The sequence below is a fragment of the Stegastes partitus genome, unplaced genomic scaffold (genome assembly GCF_000690725.1).
Source record: "Stegastes partitus isolate 25-593 unplaced genomic scaffold, Stegastes_partitus-1.0.2 Scaffold593, whole genome shotgun sequence".
NCBI classification, from domain to species: domain Eukaryota; kingdom Metazoa; phylum Chordata; class Actinopteri; family Pomacentridae; genus Stegastes; species Stegastes partitus.
The window spans coordinates 126,703-148,970 of NW_007578324.1; the positions used below are offsets into that span (position 1 = coordinate 126,703).

A 22,268-nucleotide genomic window follows, 5' to 3' on the forward strand; every position below is an offset into this window, starting at 1 on the left:
GCGAAACCAGTTCAACATACAAGCAGCAGAATCTGTTTGGCCGGTTGTTTTCCAGTCGTGGTGACACCTGTGGGCAAAATGTTGAACATGTTGATTCCAGGTAAATATATAATGAAAGAAAACAAACTTTTTGTTTTTGATCATTTATGGCGTTGTGACTTCTTTATGAATCACAGAAGGTCTTTTTCCTGATCTCTCTACTTCTGGTTGTGGCTGTGTTGTTTAGAAATGAGCCCACAGTGAGTAAAAATCACCCCGAAGCTGCTCAGAGTTCAGAGTTAAACCCTCGACGCCACGACAACAGCAGCAGAGCTCACAGGAAAACCAACGTCTGGATGCAAACTTCATGGTTAGATCTAAATAATAAGAGGAAGAATTAACCTAAACTTTTTTTTTTTCAACGTGAGCCCCTAAATGTTAAAAGACGTTTTGTACTATAATCAAAAGATTTAATTCGGCTGATTAGCTTCGAGCGTCCACTTGATCTTTTCTAGATGTTTGAAGATCAGTGCAGCAGATGGAGAAGACGCATCACACATGAACATATAAAACCACCAAGTATGAGGGAATCAGTTCAGTTTTACACTAAATAGGACGAACACAATCACAGTGGATCGTGCAAAGCTTGAGCTCTGATCTGATTGTGAACCCCTTAATAAATAAATGTCCTAATGAGAGAAGCAATTTACAAAAGACTCGTGCAGTCGTTTACTTTAGGTAAATGTCAAACAGGTAAATTGATTATTTGTTGATATAAAGTCTACAAAAGAACAATATTTATATTCTTTGTCACTTAAACATAAAGTTAATCTAACTGCAGATAAGACGGATACAAGTGCAGACGTGTTAGCAAACAGCGGAACGTGTTGTTTTTTCTATTTCAGGTTCCTTTTATGAACCGAGGACAGATTAAGCGGCTCTTTTATAAACCAGGTTTCAGATTCGACGATGCAGCGACCTGAACAAACGTATTATTTAGTCACACGTTCCCACAGACTGCACACGCTCCAGATGTCTCGCTGAAAACACCTCCGATCAGGACCAATTTACATGCAGCGTGATTCAAACATTATAAAGTTCACCGTCGCTCACACACACACACACACACACACATATGCTGTGTAAAATGATCACAGATCCTCCGCCTGAGTCCAGACCCATAAGCTGTTTGTCCCACAATAGCTTCTGAGCCTTTCGATCTATTTCCACCCGTCTGCTGCGGTGGGGGAGATCTCTCTCCTCACCGCTGCTATTTAAAGGTGCAGAATTGTTCCACATGCCCCTGGCCGCCCACTCACATGTCCACGAACAAACACATACCGCTTTAACTCCTAATACACACACACACACACACACACACACACACACACACACACACACACACACACACACGTATAACGCCGTGCTGGGTGACTCCACTTGACCCCTTGTTTTTGGGGAACAGAGGGTCATACTACACCCGCCCTCATGCGTTTGGATCACAGAGGCATTTGGGCTCTGCATGAAACCCAACACCGCTGGTATAAGCGCCGATGACACCGCCGAGGTCCCCGGCTTTCAGCCCGGTGCTGCCCGTCCCTGTTGAGGCGTAGGGACGGGTCGGTGCTGGTGATGGTCTGTGAGTTCAGGCAGGCGGCTGGAACAACATCACGTCACCGTTTTTTTTTTCTGTTACATGATTTGTTATGTCTATACATCCGACCGCCATTGTCCTTTTTTTAGTATTTGTTTTGCTTTGCGGCGCATTAGCGTTCCGGTTTTTCTTGTGCTCAGTTTACAGAAAACTGCTTCTTCCTTCTGTCGCTGCTTCCTTCATTCAGTCAGTTTTGTCGGCAGGAGGTCAGAGGTCACCCAGCTACGGAGATCTGAGTTCAGCTTTTTCATGTTTGTCAGTTAGTTATTGAACAATCCAACCAAACCCGAGGAGTGTTTCTAGTGTTGGATGATGTTTTATGTTCCTACTTTAGTATTTAGCTGATGAGGCAAAGCTGTTATTAACAAAAGGACGTTTAACCTTCTGAACCCGAAGCAGCTTCTCTTCACTTTTTGCTCTGTCACATTTTTTATTTTTCCTCGTAATATAAAGTCCTGCACATCTATGGAAGCGGCACAACCACGGCTAGAAGTAGAAAGTGTCTTTTGCACAGTATAGAGGCGTTACAATACCAATCATGATAAAAAATGTAAATAAAAAGACAAGCAAGAGTTGTATTTCTAACTTATTTTCCTTTTTTTTTTTAAATGTCATTTTATTTTACAGAAATTGAAAAACCTGCGATCAACATTGTCAATATTTTTCCACGCAGGTGTTATGAATACTGGAAATAATGTGATTCTACATACGACAGATGTTTTATTGCTTTACTCATCTCCCTTTCTGCTTTGTGCAGCCTACAGTTTAAAAGTTGTAGATTTTTTACTCCATGACTGTCGGTCGCAGCAGAGTCACTAATGGCTTCATAAATGTGTCGAGGAGTTTAGAATTATTCTATTTTCACAGAATCTGGTTTCTGCAAACGGTTTATTTTTGGTGATTTTTTTCAAATTGAGATGCAGAGTAAAGCATTTTTAAAGAAATGTCACAGGTGGATAGTTCAAGGACCGTTGGAGAATTCTTCCAGTTTCTTCATGTTTTTCTCTGGTGTTCAGAGGGATAATACACTAGAAGTTGAATGCTTTTTATTTGTCTCTGTTTGTCGACCTCTTCCCTAAAACTGATTCATGTATTTCTTTTGTCGTCTGTCTTTCAGGATTCCATCAGCGCGCTGGCTCATGACTTGAACTATCCTGCCCTGCGGAAGAACAAGAACATAGAGTCGTTTCTGAACAGATGTAAGAGCTGCAGTGTGTTCGTGTGAACCGGGTCAGAATGATGATGCTTTTAACGGCTTTATATAAAAGTGTGTTCTTGTGTCTTGATGCATGACGTTCAGGCCTCTCCTACACGCTTCATACATGAGACAATTTGCTGCAGTTGCTTCTGCAGAAGGTCACGACAGAAACATGAATAAACACGTCTGCAGTGTGGCTACTGGAGGGCTTTTGGTATTCAGATTAACTGCTGTTTGGCCATGACAGAGTTCACAGCCAAAACATTACTAACTGTTAGAGATGTGTCACTTTTGCGCAGCCTTAGTTTGTTTTCCTAATAATTTCTTTCCTCTACGTCCTTGTCTAAGACAATAAAAGCCATAAACACGCCCACACGACAGGCTGAAATGCTGCTAGTGTGACTAAAATTATTATTTCTGCTCAGCTACCCCGTTTCTAATCCTTTAACGGCTGCGGTACATGTCATCGAACTGGTAGAACTTTAGATGAAAAAAGCTCCTTCTCCTGCACAACCTTTCTCTGAACCCACGTCGTCGCAGCTTGACCTTGGGTTTTGTTTTTTTTGATCCCGGCAGATGAGAAAGCGGCGAGCCAGCTGCGAGAGCTGCAGGTGAAGCTGGAGGACTTCGATAGGGTGAAGCTGATCGGGAGAGGGGCCTACGGAGAAGTGCAGCTGGTGAGATGTTTCTGATGAATAAGTGCAGTTTTTTTTTTTCATTTTATTTGCAGCAGTGCAGTGAATATAAAGACACCAGACACCTGTGAACCACTAGAGGGAGCAACAATCTGCAAAAACACACAACATGCAACCTTGACAACTTGTTCTTGGTGTTCCAGATGTAGCTGCAACTTTTTTTCCTTTTTGCTTTCTCACATCACGGCCATCTTAACGGACTGTAGGTTTAAGGCAGCCAGTCATTCTTTGCTCTCCTTAAGTCCCAGTATTTTCCAGATGTCTGCCTCTCTCTCTCTCTCTCGGTTCGTGCTGGTAGAATCTGGTATCCGCTGAGTGTCTTGTGGCGGAGACGAGTCTGGACAGGCTCGGTGTGTGGGAGACGAGTGTGAAGTCTGGTGTGGGGGTGTGGAGGCGGGGGGGACTTTGTGTGTTTGTGCCTGAAATCTTGTGTAAGCATGTCTTTTTATGGGTGTGTACTACAATTATGGCTTGCCATCTCCGTCTGTGCTTCTTCCCTCGTGTTATCTCGGTCGCTGTGACATTCTTACGCTCGTGTTCTAATTGTCCTCGCCGAGTTATCGCTGTTTACATTCTCCTTCCTCCTCCCGCCTTCTCTCCTCCGCTCCAGGTCCGTCACAAGGCCTCGCAGAAGGTCTACGCCATGAAGCAGCTCAGCAAGTTCGAGATGATCAAGCGGTCCGACTCGGCCTTCTTCTGGGAGGAGAGGCACATCATGGCCTTCTCCAACAGCCCCTGGGTCGTCCAGGTGTGCACGCGTACGCCGAGCATTCACATTAAAAAGCACAAGAAGCATGTTTCTGGGTCAAGGCTCAGCTTGTCCCCAACACAGACCGACTGAGTTGTTGCTAAATGTTTGGCCTCTTTGGACACACACTCATTGCGTTGTACAGACTTCATTGTGTTGATTCACCTGTACAGAATGTTCAGTGTAATTACACTGATGAGGTGAATCCAGAGTTAAAAAACATTCTTCATAACCATTATTATAAAACCAAATATCTGTTTTTCTTCCTTGATTGATTGTCGTACAGCAGCGGCTTTAGGATCGGCAATCATTTTTTGGTTTTGCATCTATTTAAATCATCATATTGTGCGTTTCTGGAAATTAATTATGAGGACCTTTCATAGCTAGAATTGCACCTATTGACGGAAATCCAATGTTGAGATATTCCAAGACAAAAACATCTGCAGAAACATGAGTTAATTTAATTTGTAGATCACTCCGAAGGCTTCATAATTTATATTTTATTGTTGCGGTGTGCAGTAAAGACTGGACAATAACAGTGCACTGAAAACGTAAAACAGTGCAAACAGACATATATAAAGGAATAAATTATATCAGCAAATAAAAGTCCTGTATCTCTATTGAAACAGCACAAATATGGCAAGAACTAGAGAGACCTCACAAAGCTCCTCCATGCAGTATGACGACATTATAACGGCAAAATCCTAAAATAAGGAAAAATACAAGCTTAATTTCTTTGTTTTTTTTATTTTAGAAAATCCAACAAAGCTTGGAATCAACATGTGGGTGTGTTACCTGTAGCTGATGACTCCAGATGTTTTACTCCATCGCTTTTTAATTTATTTCCATACATGTCTCCTGTTGACGTAAACACAGCCTGCAGTTCAGCTGACAGATGACTTAACTTTTGTCATGTGACCGTCGGTTGCTGCTGAGTCATTAATAGTTTCACAGAAGAGAACAGAATGTTTTTACAGAGTCATGTTAGTGCAAATAGATGATTTCTGGCAATGTTTTAAGTAGACTTTGGATGAAATACCACGAGTTTGGTTCATTTTCCCAACAGCATGGCTCATCGAACGACTAGTTAGAAGAAAGATTCATTTTGGAAAGCTAAAAACTGGACAAGTTCTGTTTTTGCAGTTTCTGGCTCTAATGAATGGTGTCAGTTTGGCTTTTTAAAAATTTTTATTTGAAGATAACATGCTTTTCACACCTGTCAAGTTTCAGACGGTTACTCTTATAAATCCTTAATCAGTTTTACCAGCTTTACTCCCCAGTTAATGATGTGACATTATAATGTTGGCATGAAGGTGGGGATAATAATTCCTGACTGAGTTTTACTGTCTGCTGTTCTATGGAGAGGGCTGCACGGTGGCTCAGTAGTTAGCACCGTCGCCTCGCAGCTAGAAGGTCGCTGAGGTGAGGACACCCGGGATCTTTCTGTGTGGAGTCTCCATGTTCTCCCCGTGCAGTGTGGGTTCTCTCCGGGTTCTCCGGCTTCCTCCCACAGTCCAGAAACATGCTGAGGTTAACTGGTGATTGTAAATTGTCCGTAGGTGTGAATGTGAGTGTGCTTGGTTGTCTGTCTCTAAGTGTAGCCCTGTGATAGACTGGTTACCTGTCCAGGTGAACCTGCCTTCACCCTGAGTCAGCTGGGATAGACTCCAGCCCCCATGACCCTAGTGAGGATTAAGGTGTAGAGATGATGGATGAGACACAACAAACACACACAGTGTGTAGTCAGAGTTCTGACTTGTAGTCTTGGAGTAACATCGTGTGAATTTGTTCGCTCTTTGTTCAGCTCTGCTGCGCCTTCCAAGATGATCGCCACCTCTACATGGTGATGGAGTTCATGCCCGGCGGAGACCTGGTCACGCTCACCATGAACTACGACATCCCTGAGAAGTGGGCTCGCTTCTACACGGCCGAGGTGGTGCTGGCGCTCAACGCCATCCACTCCATGGGCTTCATCCACCGCGACGTCAAACCCGACAACATGCTGCTGGACCAGCACGGACACCTCAAACTGGCCGACTTCGGCACCTGCATGAAGATGGACTCGGTAGGTGGACTTTACTGATACTTTCACTGCTTTCATTTGTCAGACAACACGCCTCCTGAACCAGTTGAAACGAGAGCGGATTGCCGTTTGTGCCACAGCGGTGCGTTTGCAGGGCCTTAGTGCACCACCAGGTGTTCAGACGGTGAAGTGAAACTCTCGCAGGCTGTTTTTTAAAGGCCTCAGAGGTTATTGTGCTAAACAGCCAATCTAGAGCGCGGCAGAGGTCCCGCCTCTGCTGTGGGTCAGGAAATGTTTTTCAACCTTTTGTTTTCACCACAGCAATTTCAGAATAGCTGGTTGCACACATTGGAGCTCCCTGTAAATCTACCAGAGTGTGTGTCGTGTAATTTCTTCTCCTGTGCAAACACAAAGTCCAAACAGTCTGACTCCAGAGAAGAAGCTCCAAACAGACTCTGTACGGCTTTTATATCTGTGATTATGATGATCTGTTGTCCTCTCCCTTGTCTCACAATGAAATATTATTAAAAATCACTCCTTTTCTTTTGTGTTTCTGGTGCATCATGTTGTGTGTTTGTAGACGGGCATGGTGCACTGTGACACCGCTGTAGGGACACCGGACTACATCTCCCCCGAGGTGCTGCAGTCTCAGGGTGGAGACGGTTACTACGGCCGCGAGTGTGACTGGTGGTCTGTCGGAGTGTTTATCTACGAGCTGCTGGTTGGTAAGTGACACATCCAGTCATGCATGAGCAACACAGTGTGATTGAGTGCTTATTGTTGGCGTCCAGGACGTTGGAGTGGAGCCGCAATCACTGAATCAATGGGCTAATCAACAGCAGTACATGCATTATGTAAATCGTTCTTGCTGTACGGAAGTTGAAATTGAACACAAGCCCCCTTAGATTAGTCACTGTGAGCTCTTTTCTCTTCTCGGTTCAGTGTTTAGAAGCTTTGACCTCTGGTCCGTCTCACAGGTGAAACTCCTTTCTACGCCGAGTCCCTGGTCGGAACCTATGGGAAGATCATGAACCACCAGAACTCGCTCGTCTTCCCCGACGACGTGGAAATGTCTCAGGACGCCAAAGACCTCATCTGCGCCTTTCTCACTGACAGGTTTGCACATAGAGGCCTAACTTGTGTTTTGTGCTTTAATGGGACTCGGGAATGTTTCTCTATTTCAGGCTGCGTTGCATGTGCAGACAGCTGGACTCGCGCCCAGCCTTTTCTCGTCCTACTCTACTGTTTTCTTGATTGCTGGACTGTGTCCCGCTGAAGTGACACAGTTTGGGTCAGAGAGCAGAGCAGAGAGCAGTCACCTCGATTTCTGTAAAAAGAGAAAAACGGTTGACGCGACGAAGTTCCCACCAGCTCAGAAATGTTCATACGTTTCTTGTTGTCAACAAATCCCAGGAACAGACCAAACCCAGCATCAGAATGTGTGACTTCCAAAACACTTCCACCATCACCACCTGTGGCTTTCTGCTCCAGTCTTTTGTTTTGCCTCAACTCAACATGTAAATATCTATAAACAGGCCAAAGAAATGGTTTTATGCAGTAAAAGCATTTAAAAAATAAAATTTAACAGCAGACTAAACATGTTTTTTTTTACCACCTCGGAAACCTCAAAACACACCAGCGGGTTTGAATGTCACGTTAAAAATTACTAAAATTAAACAATTCAGTGAAGCCAGAAGCTGTGAGAACAAAAAGACTGACTGTCCTTGAACTACTCGCTGTTCAATCGGCACGATAAAACAAATCTCAGCTTAAAATCACAACATTTTGTCAAAATCGCTTTATTCTACGACAAAAATAAATAGTTTCCACTGATCATCCAGCCATCATCTCTTAGTCCTCACTAGGGTCATGGGGGGCTGGAGTCTATCCCAGCTGACTCAGGGTGAAGGCAGGTTCACCTGGACAGGTAACCAGTCTATCACAGGGCTACACTTAGAGACAGACAACCAAGCACACTCACATTCACACCTACGGACAATTTACAATCACCAATTAACCTCAGCATGTTTCTGGACTGTGGGAGGAACCCGGAGAACCCAGAGAGAACCCACGCTGCACGGGGAGACCATGGAGACTCCACACAGGGTGTCCTCACTGGGACGTGAACCGGCGACCTTCTAGCTGCGAGGCGACGATGCTAACCATCGAGCCACCTTGCAGCCCTTCCACTGATCAGATTCAGTAAAAAAAAATATAAAAAACATGGCAATCCTCAGCACAGCCAACAAGCTATTAGTGACTCAGCTGTAATCGACAGTCACATAACAGACATTCAAGGACTTGTTTGGCCAAACTGGACGGATCTGCAGATCGGAGACTAAAATGGGAATAAAACAAAATGTATGTAGTGGAATATTTGTACATGTAGATTCTAGGTTTTTAAATTTTTTGTCGTGGCATATAAACAGGATACCAGTTATTTCTGCACAAAAGACATGCCTGAGTTCAGCCTGCTTCTGGATGTGGCTGTGCTGTTTCCATAGAGATGCAGGACTTTTATATTTTAATGAAAAATGAGCCCACAGTGAGAGAAACATATGACAGGAAACTGTTTGTTTGGGAGTCAAAAAAATAAACTCGAGGGTGAGCTGAGAGAACATTTCTCCAACCAGAAAAGAAAAAGTTTATTTGGTGTAGTTTACAATACGTGAGGTCAAATTAAAAATGAACTCCGGGTTCGTTCTGATGAAGGAACATGTCGCCGAGCTCTGAGGCACAGGACTGGCTTTTCTGTCACAAACAACATTTGTTGCTTGGATGAATTCATCGTTAGTTTTGGCCTTTTCGTGGGATTTATTGACGATAACAAAATAGAAAGTATCACCAGATTTTTCCTTTCATAAAATTTAAACTCTGCCCAGTTTGCCCAGAATGATATCCGCGACTCCAACTGTTGCATAAATACAAACGGCGCCATTTTTATATTAGTAGTACCCTCAATTTTAAAGGTAACAGTTGGATGAATGGGTGTGAGGGTCTTGTTCCTGGATAGTGGCCCATCCCCCTGGAAAAACAAAAAAACACTTCCTGTTTACATTAGTAGCCCCGCCCACAGGAGGGCTCACACACAGGCCTCTTTCTGCTTCAGTACAGAGCGGCCTTTCATTTCTCCCTCGCTCAGTTTATTTACCTTCTCACTCGCTATTCTCTCACCACAGACAGAATCTGGCATGTGTGTTCGGCCGGCCAGCCGCGCACATACGCCCCCACGTATCTGCGAGCGCTGACCAATGACAGCGTTCACCACTTAACCCACATGCTCTGTCACTGTCTCCCCATGCTGCTGAATCACTCCTGTAACCACCGCCACCCTCTCCTTTTGGATTTTTTTTTTTGTTTCCTTCCTCTCCACATGTTTTTCATCACCCACCATTTGTAAAAGTTTCTTGCTTGGTGCCACTTTCCATTTCTCTGTTCTCCTTCTTTTTTTTTTTTTTCTCCTTCTGCAGTTTTCTGTGGCGCCGAGTTGGTTGCATGTCACTTAGTTTTCACGCAAATAAAAAAAAAAAAACTCTTCTCTTTCTTCTTCCTCCTCCACCCCTGCCCTCTCCTTCCTCTTGGCTGGATCTGGAATGTCCCACACGTGGCAAAGCCCAAACTGCCGCACCCCTCCAGCCCTGTACCCAGAGGTGGAGGAGGGTGAAAAAAAAAAAAAAAGGGGGTGGATGAGGCGAGAGAGAAAAAGAATGTATGTGTGGAGTGAGAGAGAGAGAGAAAAAAAAAAGAAGGAGGGAAGGTGTTGTGTTGGTGGTTGATCCTGCTGGAGCTGCATTGTCTTGGGGCTTGACTGGGCAGAGGAGGCTTCTGGGGCGCGTCCGGTGTCCACCAGTGGTCGTGCGGCTCTCCATGCTGGTCAGTGCGGTCGGCGCCGAGCGGTCACTCCGCCGGGCTCTGAGTGTTTGGGGATGACATGCTGGTGGCGGTGGTGGGGAGGAGCGGAGCGGGGGTGTGTTCTGTGTTCACGCTCAGGCGACTTGTGCTCACTTGTCTGACTGCTCGCTCCTGTCGCCGAGTGCAGGAAGGTCCGGCTGGGCCGCACCGGAGTGGACGACATCAAGCGTCACCCCTTCTTCAAGAACAGCCACTGGACCTTCGACAACATCCGCGAGAGTAAGTGTGTGTGTGTGCATGCTTTGGAACTTTAAATCCCTTGAATGCAGGTGCAGATTTTCCCCCCTTTGCCCTTTTTCAGCCTCTCTTGTGTCGCCGTTCCCTCTTGTTTTGCTTCTCTTATCATCTCCGGCTCATTCCTCCGCAGATCTGTTTCACTTCAAGCCGGAGCTCCAAGTTTATTTCCAGCTCCTGAGCCATTAAGCCTGCATATATGGGACACATGCGCTCCATACGCTCCCCCTCTCTTATCCCACGTTATGGGACGGGATGCTGTGCGGAGCGGGATGATGCATAAAACCTGCAGGATAACCGGCTGCATATGGGTGCCACTCCAGAAGCATACATTAGAGAAAATCTATAAAAGCGCTGCAGCTTTTACTGTTCAGTTTACGCCGTGTAAAATAGCAGTAAACTGTCTGAGAAGTTTATTTTTGATACCTCTTAAAGAACATACAGACGAGACACACATATCTCCATTTAGCCGAGCCCAGAGTGAAACAATACCTCCTGGTGTTGTAGATAATTACATGAACGAGCCTTTGACGAGATTATTTTTGCCGTAAAGACACTTGTTGCATCTGACATACAAGAATGTGACGCAGCCCCGTCGTTTAGGCTCGTTTCACGTGATTAAAAATATCTTAATGATTTACATTTGCAGTTTGGCAAAAAGGAAAAAGAACAAAGCATCAATGCAAAATCAGTAATAAACCCACATCTGTTCAGTACAAACTGGAATATGGGTGGAAAAGTGCTGATATGTCAAGTCAACAGATTAGTATTTAAAGGAAAGAAAAGGATCAGTAATGCAGAGTAACAGCCAAACGGAGCCACACGTTTTCTTTTCTAGGTCAAATAAACTCAGAAACATATTACCTCATGTGGTGGAAAACAGATTATTTGTTCTAACACACATCAGCATTATCAAGTTTGTGCTTCGCTGTGTTCCTCCACTCACACCACGTCATTATTTACGCTGAAGGGGGAGAAAAAAAGGGACATATTAGGAATATGAACAGCACCTCTGTGTCTGTGTATAATTACATTCAGACTCTTTTTCTTTGCCTCTCCCTCTCTCTGAGCTTCACCTGGCTCTGATTAGGACGACAGACAGAACTCCTGATCAGAGCCTGGCAGTCTGGAACACGAAACCACCGCTGTGCCACCGCTGTGCCGCTCAGCTCCCTTCATGTTTGCTCATGCCATGTCCTGTCGCACACACACGCAAACACACACACACTCCAAACATGACTCTAATTCCCGCAGAGCTGCATGTCGCTTTCTGAGTGTGTTTAGGAGTGGCGTTGCCCCCTGTCTCCTATGTTAACTGTTCGGGCCTCATCTTCCCCCCGGTTGACTTTATTAAACGCTGCAGCTCCACGGACGGACAGACGGACGGATGTATGGATGCATGGGACGGGAGGCAGCATCCTCCCCCTCCCCGGCGGCGGCGGGCGGGGCAGGCTGTGTGGCCTGTGTGGACCGGTCTAATGAGAGGGGCGCCCCAGTTTGGAGGGTTCGCTCCGGCTCTCTCACTCTCACTGTGGCCACGGCTGCCTGTCATTAGTCGCCCGCTATCAGAGAGCATTCTGGGAAGTCATACCACAGAGGCCTCCGTGGAGCGGCCCTGTGTCTCTTTCTGTCTCACCGCATTTTCTTTTTTTTTTCTTTTCCTCGTCTCTTCTTTTTTATTTCCCCCCGTCGTTTGTTTGGTCCCTGCGCTTGATCTCTCCCTGTACCATCTTCCAGTCACATTTGTCACGCTGGGGGTTGAGTCTTGACCCAATGAGCTCCTCTGCTCAGTGCCAGAACTTCCCTGGTCTGAGGAACTTGATCCATAATGGCAGCTTTTTTTTGTTGTTTTTTTTGTTTCCCCCTCTTAATTAGGATCTATTTATAGGCTAAACGGGGGTAGCTTAGTGTTATCTGATTGGCCCCCTTCACACGTTTTTGCCGGCGTATTGTGTGCAGGCTTTTTGAAGCGCCTGGCTGTGTGAGAGCAGAGCAGAAGGAGCGTTCTCTCTCCTGGCGTGGTCGGCCTCGGTTTGTGAAAGGCGCTGTGTGTGGGGCACAAAGCGAGCTCTGTACGGGAGAAGGAGTGGTGTCAGGCTCACGCCAACCTGCAGAAAACTTACTCCTACTACAAGCCAAAGTTGGCACCGAGTTTCCTCCAAAAAAAAAAAAAATCCTCAATGCTAAAAGTTTTTTTTTTAAAGCTGTCTTTTAAATTTAAAATACCTGCAGGACAAGATTTTAATCTCCGAGTGTCTCATTTGATGTAAAGCAGCTCTTTCCTCTCCTTATTTCCTCAAACCCTCCTGGCTTGCACCTCCTCCTCCTCCTCCTCCTCCTCCTTCTTCACTTCATGACTCTCTCCCTCTGTTTCTGTCTTCCAGCTGTGGCCCCAGTTGTGCCAGAGCTGAGCAGTGACATAGACACCAGTAACTTTGATGACATAGAGAATGATAAAGGAGATGCTGAGACCTTCCCTCCGCCCAGAGCCTTCGTGGGCAACCAGCTACCATTTATCGGCTTTACTTACTTCAAGGAGGATCAGTGAGTGTTTTTAAGCTGATGTTTGCTTTGCTTTTCTCTGCTGCTGCACTCAGGATTCAGCTTTTGCTAAAGTTGGCCGAGCTTTTCTACTTTTAATAATGAAACTGGGGTTTTATACAGAAGCTATTCAAAGTGTGTGAATGTGTTGCAAAGGCCGCTGTAATCTACGGAAACAGGCGTGACACCTTTAATACAGTCCAACGCCGGTCGGACACTGTTTGCCTGTTTGAGCGCCACACTGCTGCCTTGTTCTGGCAGACCCTGCTCTGCTTACGATGAATCCTGGTTTTTAAAGTTTGTTAAGGGTTGCATGCACAAAAATGAAGATTCAGCTTCCTGTATCTGAACACTTTGTCATTATTCTGACAAAATTATGGGGCTGAATGCACGAATATTGACTGATAATAACTTTGATATGTCGACCTATGTGCTTATCGGCAGTGGACGTGGGAAGTTTTAAAAATTATTAGCTGTTTTCTCAAAGCCGGTCTCATGAAAAGGGCTTCAGATTCTTTGCCCATAATGCAGCCAGAGTCATTTAATGGTTCCCAGAGATCCCAGCAATACAAGTCCACCAACATGGCTAACAGTTGGCAACCAGCTTTGTGGGTTTCTTGGATTGCTCCAAAGGTAAATCCGTGCAGATGTAAGAGGAAGGCTGGAAGATCTTCAGACCTTATTGCTTTTTTCCACGGCGCACGCTTCCAGGTTTTGTGCTCAGTGCATGAGCTTATGGGTACCGAGTGCAAAAGCTTTTTAAATGATGGTCATAAAGTCATGTAACCAGTGTTTGGATGAACAAAGCGGTTGGCATCACAGATCCGGTTGTGGCAGAAATCACTTGGTTGTAGAAAGTTGGAGCTGTGGGTTGTGTGGGATGCTGTCAGGGTTCGGTAACGTACCTCAGGTAAACTCAGCTACAGACTTTCACGGCCGCTCTTCTCCGTTTCAGACTGCTGAAGGGAAACAACAGCTGCTCTGTGGAGGAGTCCGAGGACGGCAAGGAAAGCTCGGAGGAGAAGGAGGATTGTTCGGACAGTAGGAAAGAGGTGGGTGTTTTTGTGTATGAGGTCTTTATTTTAACGGCAACAGAGGAGAGATAAAATACACAGATGATGGAGATAGATCAGAGAGGAGTCGTAATTAAAATTTCTGGCCATCTGCATTTCTGTATGTGTGAGCAGCTGCAGAAAAAGCTTCATCAGCTGGAGGAGCAGCTCGACCATGAGATGCAGGCCAAAGATGAGCTGGAGCACAAGTGCAAGTACGAGTGGACACGCACGAACACACAAAGCTGAGCGCCATTGAGATGTATGACGCTACTGACTGTACAAACATTAGTCGGCTTCATGATGAAGCGTCGCAGTCGAGCAATAAATCACTGAGTGTTTTTCAAAGTGTTTCGCTGCCGTAAGAACGAAACGGATGCATTGCGATTAATCTATATGCAACGTTTTACCTCCAGCGCACCAGCTGCTATTCATCATTATTGTTTTGGACAGAGAAACAGAGCGTCGCTGAAAAGATTGCTGGTTTCTATCAGCCCCCGAAGAGAATTTCATGTCAGGCACGTCAGGAAATATGCAGCATCGTTCAGAGAAAGCAGAAGTGACGCGTCGTCCCACCAAAGCTGAAGCTTTTGGAGATTCGATTTGTAAAAGGCAAAACTTTTAATAAAAGGCGGTAAAGTTGTGAACATTTAGATGTTGTAGAAGAAATTTTAAAACAACCCCACTGGTAGAAAGGACATTTTTTCACCTGGTGATGTGTATTTTAGTGTTTTTTTTAAATGCTGGAAGACTCACCACCATCATGGCCTCCACCTTGAAACTGCAATGTTCCCGATGACAGTCTCAGAAAAAGTGGATTCAGACTCTGGATGTTTCTTCAAACCCAAGAAACCAGTTCTGCCAAATTGGGCTTGTTGTGCCATTTTTCTTCTGGTTTGATCGTGTGCGGCTGAATTGTTCCAATGCAGCAGCTTACCACTGTGGAGATTAATTTGACAGCGTGTGAGCAGATTTGTAAGTGAGCTGGTGTGCTGGAGCTGCAGCAAATGTGGCCTGACATTACATCTAAGCCAATTTAAGGAACATAAAGATTATTTTCATGGACATAAATCTTTTATATAACTACTAATATGCAACTTTAATACACAGAGATGATTCCTTTGGGGGTTAATCGCATGCATTATGTGTAAATTTGCATAAAAACAAAGAAAAACTCTCATAACTTAGTGATTTAGTAAATTCTAATCACTGTTTTTCCTTCCCAGAAACGCCACCAACCGTTTAGACAAGCTGGTCAAAGAGCTGGACAAGGAGGTGAGAAGTTTCAGCGCTTCAGCCACGTACCAGGTGATGAAGTCGGTCAGAGTTTGTCTCCGCTCACGTTGCGTTTGTCTCGTCAGATGAACAGCAGGCAGAGAGTGGAGGCCTCGCTCAGGCAGCTGGAGAGAGAACGAGCTCTGCTGCAGCACCAGAGCGCCGAGAATCTGCGCAAGGTGGAGATCGAAGCCGACAGGAAACGCGGCCTGGAGAACGAATGTGAGCAAATCTTATCCAAATATTAGGCTCACAGCTACCAAATGTGCATTTCTGGTTCATTAGTTGTCGTATGAGTTCATTAAACTCAGAGTAATCAGCCAAACCAAACAGCGGTGTGTTTAGACAGGTTCTGTATATGTCACCTGTGAAGCTGATCGGCTCTGTTTGGCAATTACAGCTTCTTCTTTTTAAAAATGAATCTTAATGAAACTCATCCAGGGAGCCTCGTTTCTCGCTGCGTATCAATGCTCCCTCTCGTCGGATGGATTGTGCTCTATCAAATACTAAATTAACTCCGTGACTCTGCGTTTACTCATCAGTGAACAATCTGAGGGACCAGCTGGAGGATCTGAGGAAGAGGAACCAGAATTCACAGATCTCCAATGAGAAGAACATCCAGCTGCAAAAACAAGTGAGGCGGGAGCTCATTAGCATCACCCAGCATTTATCTTCACACAGCCCTCGTCTTTCCTCTATTGATCATTTCTCATATTGCTTCACTCTTTAGTTTCCCTGCCAGAAACTGTGACCAGCGTTTTGATCGTTCTTTCTGACCACGGTTTGCCTTCGGGGGAGAGAAAAAAAGTTTCAGCTCCTTTGTGTTTTTTCTTTTTCTATCTGTAGCTCGAGGAGGCCAATACGATGCTTCAGGCTGAGCAGGAGGGAGTCGGGCGGCTGAAGAAGAGCCAGTCTGAGGTGCAAAAACAAGCCCAGAGCCTCGAGGTCAGCCTCAGGGAGATGCAGGAAAAGTGCAGCCAGCTGGAAAACAGCAAGATGGAGCTGGAGAAGCAGCTGAGGGGGCTGCAGGCCGAGCTGGAGGAGGAGAAAAGAGACCGCAACCTTGGGACAGAAACTATTACTGACCTGCAGGGTGAGGCGTGGATATCTATTATTGCGTATTGAAATGCGATGAGATTTGAAAAGTTGAATTTCCACAAAGCAAAACTCTTGTCAGATCACTAAAACCACCTGATTCGTTGGTGCAGCTTTGCTTTTTTTTGGCATGTAAACGAAATGTGAGTAAACTCTTGCAGAATTGCGGCTTTAACAGTCTTGTTATGTGCACAGCCTGCTCAAAGATGTGGGAAATTAACAGCAAGCCAAAGAAAAGAGATGCAGTTATTACATTTTATTTCAATAATCACCTCTCTGGTAAACTTTAATGAGTCTATTAAGCGAATATAAAAAGGGCAGTTCGCTACCTCCACTGCATGTAATCGCATCGATCTTCAGAACTACTGCGGTAAACATCTCCTCGGTAGCAGGAAAAAAGCCGTTACACAACTTGGAGCTGGAGGCTGAGCGGGGTATTAGCTGTGAATCGTTTTTTGGACCGGGCCTTGGGAAATGTCTGATCATAGGTGGAAACATCTGCTCAAAAGGCTGCGAGTGAAGCAAGAGGCTGTGAAAGCCAAAAGCCAGAGCAGAGCCAGAACCTCTAGTTTGGAAACATGTTGGGTCCGTGCAGGGAGGCCAGGCGCTGAGGTCAGAGGGGCGGGACCAGAACCAGAACAGTGTTACCTGTTTGCAGCGATGACTCGGGATAATTTTCCTCTCGGTCAAGTTGTCTTTGTGGGCGGAGTTAAGGAAAAAGCAAAGTGTTGTTTGCATATTTTGAGGCTGGAAATGGGCTGGACCATTATGTCATGTCTGAAACCCAACAGTTGAGGTGCATTTTATTTAATTTAGCGCATGTTTGTCTCGAGACCGTCGCATCGTGTGCAGCCTCGCTCCGGACAAATTCGTCTTAATTTGCTCTGATTTCCTTTTCCCATTCCCAGGACGTATCTCTGGCCTGGAAGAAGAGGTGAAAGAGGTGAAGTCGTCTCTCTCTAAGGTCAAGACTGACAAGAAGGCGCTCCAGCAGAAGCTCACTGACCTCGAGAAGGTTGGTGGTAATTTCTAGTTACTAATTTACGGCGTGAACTCCTGAACTCCCGCAGAAAGCAGCTTTCATTTGAGAGACGCGAGGACACTAACATCAGCTCCGACTCTGTAGGAAAAAAGCAACCAAGAGATCGACCTGACGTTCAAGCTGAAGTCGCTGCAGCAGAGTCTGGAGCAGGAGGAGGCCGAACACAAAGCCACCAAAGCCAAGCTCGCCGACAAAGACACCATCTACGAGTCCATCGAGGAGGCAAAGTCTGCGGCCTTGAAAGGTGAGCGAGTGGGAGGACGACAAAGTGAAACCTGATCTGAGCGCACTGTGGATACAAAAGCAGTAGTTTGTACAATATCGAACTCATCTCACCTCACACAGAGGAGCAAAAGTACAAAGAGCAAGAAAATTGTCAGCTGTGAAAGTGAAAAATGGAAAACATGGGGAAAGAATGAGTGAAAGGGAAAGAGTTGATGGATGGAGAGGACCTTGGACAAACAGAGAATTCCAGTTTGTGCCGGTGATTTGACAGAAAACTGTAACAGACCGGCCTTTGGATAGTTTGCTGATTGTCCGTCTCGCACTCGGTCGTTTATCCGGCGCTCCGAGCAGGTTCACCGACAGCCACAAATGGTTCTGTCAATACTGCAGTATTGAGTGCGGTGTAGATCACCTTCCTGATGGCTGCTTTGCTTGTGGTTGGGTCCAGAGATGGAGGCCACGCTGCAGGAGGAGCACAGCCTGAAGCTGCAGGTGGAGGGGAAGCTGCTGCAGCTGGAGAAGGATCACTCCATGCTGGACTGCGACTACAAGCAGGCGCTGCAAAAGCTGGACCAGCTGCAGGCCCAGAAGGAGAAACTTTCCGAGGAGGTACAGTACATCTAGCTATTTAAAGAAAAGGTCATTTGCAGGTGATCTCATGTTCTGCATTTGGCCAAGACCTCGACTGAACTTGTGACTATAAACGGCGTCCAACACATGGCTGTAGCAGCTCTATAGACATGAAGGCTTTATATAGATCGCAGCGTCTATATCGGGACAAATAAATGGGTGGAAAGTGACCCAGCAGTGCAGCCAGAGATACGAGAATCCCAAAAGATTAGCTCAACAAGAGGAACAAAAAAAAAAATGTGTAAAAGTATAAAAATAATTAAAGAACTGAGTGGACCTGAGCAGATTTGAGAAGGAAAATTAGCAAAAAAATTCTGGATATGCAGCAGAATAAACTAGAATGATAATAATAATAATAATAACTGAGCAGATTTGAGAAGGAAAATTAGCAAAAAAATTCTGGATATGCAGCAGAAATATGCCACCAAACGCAAAGTATAATAATAATAATATTAATATGGACAAGTAGTGTTGGAAACAGTAAATAGAAGATTGAAATGGCTGCCTATAAGTATGGCTAGCAGTTTAAATTAACTAACAGTAAGCTATAACTGTTTGTTAAATATAATGGAGTTATGTTGAAGCAGTTTTCTGAAATTGTGAATAAACAGTCAGAGATTATGAGCTACACATGTGGGTAGCTGTTGAAATAGTTTGCAGAAAGTGAATAAAGAACTAAAACTGCCAACTAAACGTATGAATACACATTTGGAAATGGTTTGGGTTAACAGTTGAAGGCTAAAAGTAGCAGATAAATATAAAGATATAGATTTAAATGAATACGTATAAACAGACTAAACTGACCTAAACATTGACATATTTAAAGAATATCCTTTTTTTTCTGACTTGAAGAAAAATGACAACAAAAAAAAAAAAAAAATCTCATTTCTAATGTTTTGGTGAGAAAAAGGCTTCGATTCAGCCGTTTGTGCACAAAAAGTTTTTAAGCTGTTCAGCTGGTGACAGATTCTCAACCACAGAGAATCCACGCTGCTCAGGTGTGTCCACAACTCAGCGATTTGTTGTCCAAGAAATGCCTTCAGACGGCGTCTTAAGACAGACGGTGGTTCGCCAGCTGCACAGCGGCAAACAAGACAGAACTCCAGAGGATCACCAGAATGGCTGAGAAGGTCATCGGGTGCCCTCTGCCCTCACTGGAGGACCTTCATGGCTCCTTCTGCCTCAGAAGAGCCAACATCCTGAAGGACTCCTACCACCCGGGCCACTTCCTGTTCGAGGACAGGGCCATCAGAACCAGGACTAACAGACTGAAAAACACTTTTTTTTCCAACTGCTGTCAGAGCCATAAACGCCTCCTTGTCACAATAAGTGCAATAAATTGTAAATATACAAAACCTCTGTCCAGTAGCCACTCAGTGCAACACACACTGTGCTTATTATTTAATTTCATCTTTTTATAATGGCTTTATTTTCATGTGTTTCATTGACTTTTTAGATTTGACAAAGCTGATTAGTTACAGGTCCAATAAGTTGCTTAATTTCTCCCTAAACGTCTAACTAACCCACCACCAGTGTGATCAACGGCTACATTTGCATGCATGTGTGCAGGTGAAGCATCTCACCTTACGCCTGGACGACGAGATCCACAAGCGGAGTTTGAGCCAGAGCGATCTGAAGATGCAGAACCAGCAGGTGTCCGTGCTCCGGTCCTCAGAGAAACAACTCAAACAGGAGCTCAACCACCTGCTGGACCTGAAGCAGGTCCTGGAGAAGCAGAACAAGGAGCTGCGCAGGTCAGCTGAACATCTTCATCACATGCAGAGCAGCAGCAGCAGCAGCATTTGTAAATGTTGTAACACTGTTCTGATTTATTTTAGCTGATTTGAAGATGGTGCTTTGGCTGCGGCGCTCAGTTTGCCTGCAGCAGTGATTGACAGATTATTGGTGCCGTTTCAGGGAGAAGCAGGAGGCTGACGGCCAGTGGAAGGAGCTGAAGGACCAACTGGAGGCAGAGCAGTATTTCACAGTAAGTGTTTCTTTTTTGTGCGTCTTGTCTGCAAAAAAAAAAAAAAGCAGTGACAGCCAAATATTTGAAAGTCAGCACAGCTCACATAAATTGTCAGCCTAGCGACAAACATGATTTATATTTAAGGCCTCGCCGCTTGAACACAAACCTCCATAATGACTTTTTTGCCTCTCGCATGTATCCGTTGTCTAAGTGCAATCTGAAGCTGACTGACTCTGCGTGTTGTCTTCATTCAAGACCCTTTATAAGACGCAGATCCGTGAGCTGAAGGATGAGCGCGACGAGAGGAACAAGCTGTACAAAGAGCTGCAGCAGCGACTGGTGGAATACCAGGAGGAAAGGTAACCGCTGTGGTTCGACTACCAGCTGACTCTTTATACTGCCACACAATGCCATCAGGTCCTGAACAGTACGAGCTTCACACAGTATAGGAAAGAAAAGAACCAAAGAAACGTCCAACTGGGAGCATGAATGTAAACGAGGTGCACACGTACGTATCTTTAGAAACTGTAAAATGTCAGTTGAATATGTGTAACACTATGAAGTCCATATTATCTGTACTTCTTAGAATGCAACAGACGTCCCAGATTCGTGCTATGTGCCCTCAGTGAATTCATGTCGCAGCCAAAAAATGTCATAAATGAAGTTGGAGCAGATCAGCGGGAGTCCCAGTAGCACTGTGATTACTGTGGACAGGCTGATCCTCTGTAGCTCGCACTTGGAAAACGCTTTAAAACCCTGCAAAGACAAAAAGGTCACTGAAATATTAATGCACGGTCACAGCATCGGCAGTCCATTTCTGGCTAGTAACACGACGACAGCAGGGAGTTGGTGCGTCTCAAAGATTTACCCAGTTCTGGCGAATTAAGCACGGCGATGACGATCCGCTCGCTCTCTCTTCGGCTCCGCAGGGATTCGCTGACGTCTCAGCTGGAGGCCAGTTTGACCAAAGCCGACTCGGAGCAGCTGGCTCGCTCCATCGCCGAGGAGCAGTACTCGGACCTGGAGAAGGAGAAGATCATGAAGGAGCTGGAGATCAAGGACATGATGGCGAGACACAAGCAGGAGCTCGGCGACAAGGAGGCCACCATCAGCTCGGTGAGATCAGATCAGACGTTAGCGGCTTCAAAACAGGAAGTCTGTTTTCTGTTTATAGTAACAAAAAAGGTTTAACTTTGAATGTGTCCTTGAGCTCTAAAAAGATCTATTAACCCTCTGAACCTCCTGTGTGTTTGTTGTTCCTGGTATATTTTTACTCAGTGTGGGATCATTTTTCCCTGCGATATAAAGTCCTGCCCCTCCATGGAAACACTTCAGCCATGACTAGAAGTAGAGAGAAGAGAGAGATATTTGACTACTTACATTTTGAATTAGTTTCCATTCGTCTCTCCTATCTGCTCTGTGTAAACACAGCCTGCAGTTCAGCAGAAAACATCCTGAAACTGTTGGTCACAGCTGGTCACGGCTTATTTTGTCGAGACAAATGAGAGGGATGTTGATGAATTGTCAGGTTTTTAAACTTGGATTTAGATTAATGTCCTGACTGAGTAACAGATGAGTACCTACAGGACCATCAAATAGTGAAAAAATCGTTTTGTTTTTACAGTTTCTGGCTGTGATAAACTGTGATTTATGCATTTGAAAAAAAATAAATAACAAGCCTTTCAAACCCACCAGTAGGTTTTGGGATTCAGATGGTTGAATTAATTTCTGTCCTGAAAAATCAGATTGAAAAGTCGATATCTATCTATCTATCCATCCATCCATCTATCCATCTATCCATCTATCTATCTATCTATCTATCTATCTATCTATCTATCTATCCATCTATCCATCTATCTATCCATCTATCCATCTATCCATCTATCCATCCATCTATCCATCTATCCATCTATCTATCTATCTATCTATCTATCTATCTATCTATCTATCCATCTATCCATCTATCCATCTATCCATCTATCCATCTATCCATCTA

The 22,268-nt window shown here is 45.0% G+C and overlaps 1 protein-coding gene across 2 annotated transcripts in view; it reads left to right on the forward strand.

Annotated features, from left to right (window-relative positions):
* Positions 1 to 22,268, forward strand: part of LOC103362669 (rho-associated protein kinase 2-like) — a 33,340-nt gene that overhangs the window by 3,440 nt on the left and 7,632 nt on the right. For both annotated transcript variants that reach the window (XM_008289089.1, XM_008289090.1), the window contains exons 2-22: positions 2,751 to 2,832; positions 3,408 to 3,508; positions 4,137 to 4,274; positions 6,079 to 6,339; positions 6,878 to 7,022; positions 7,275 to 7,413; positions 10,337 to 10,428; positions 12,828 to 12,987; positions 13,940 to 14,036; positions 14,172 to 14,251; positions 15,263 to 15,311; positions 15,398 to 15,533; positions 15,854 to 15,945; positions 16,158 to 16,404; positions 17,315 to 17,421; positions 17,533 to 17,692; positions 18,122 to 18,282; positions 19,873 to 20,057; positions 20,221 to 20,290; positions 20,528 to 20,631; positions 21,202 to 21,388. In XM_008289089.1, coding sequence (XP_008287311.1) covers positions 2,751 to 2,832; positions 3,408 to 3,508; positions 4,137 to 4,274; positions 6,079 to 6,339; positions 6,878 to 7,022; positions 7,275 to 7,413; positions 10,337 to 10,428; positions 12,828 to 12,987; positions 13,940 to 14,036; positions 14,172 to 14,251; positions 15,263 to 15,311; positions 15,398 to 15,533; positions 15,854 to 15,945; positions 16,158 to 16,404; positions 17,315 to 17,421; positions 17,533 to 17,692; positions 18,122 to 18,282; positions 19,873 to 20,057; positions 20,221 to 20,290; positions 20,528 to 20,631; positions 21,202 to 21,388 — 2,793 coding nt within the window. The remainder of the gene's footprint in view (positions 1 to 2,750; positions 2,833 to 3,407; positions 3,509 to 4,136; positions 4,275 to 6,078; positions 6,340 to 6,877; positions 7,023 to 7,274; positions 7,414 to 10,336; positions 10,429 to 12,827; positions 12,988 to 13,939; positions 14,037 to 14,171; positions 14,252 to 15,262; positions 15,312 to 15,397; positions 15,534 to 15,853; positions 15,946 to 16,157; positions 16,405 to 17,314; positions 17,422 to 17,532; positions 17,693 to 18,121; positions 18,283 to 19,872; positions 20,058 to 20,220; positions 20,291 to 20,527; positions 20,632 to 21,201; positions 21,389 to 22,268) is intronic.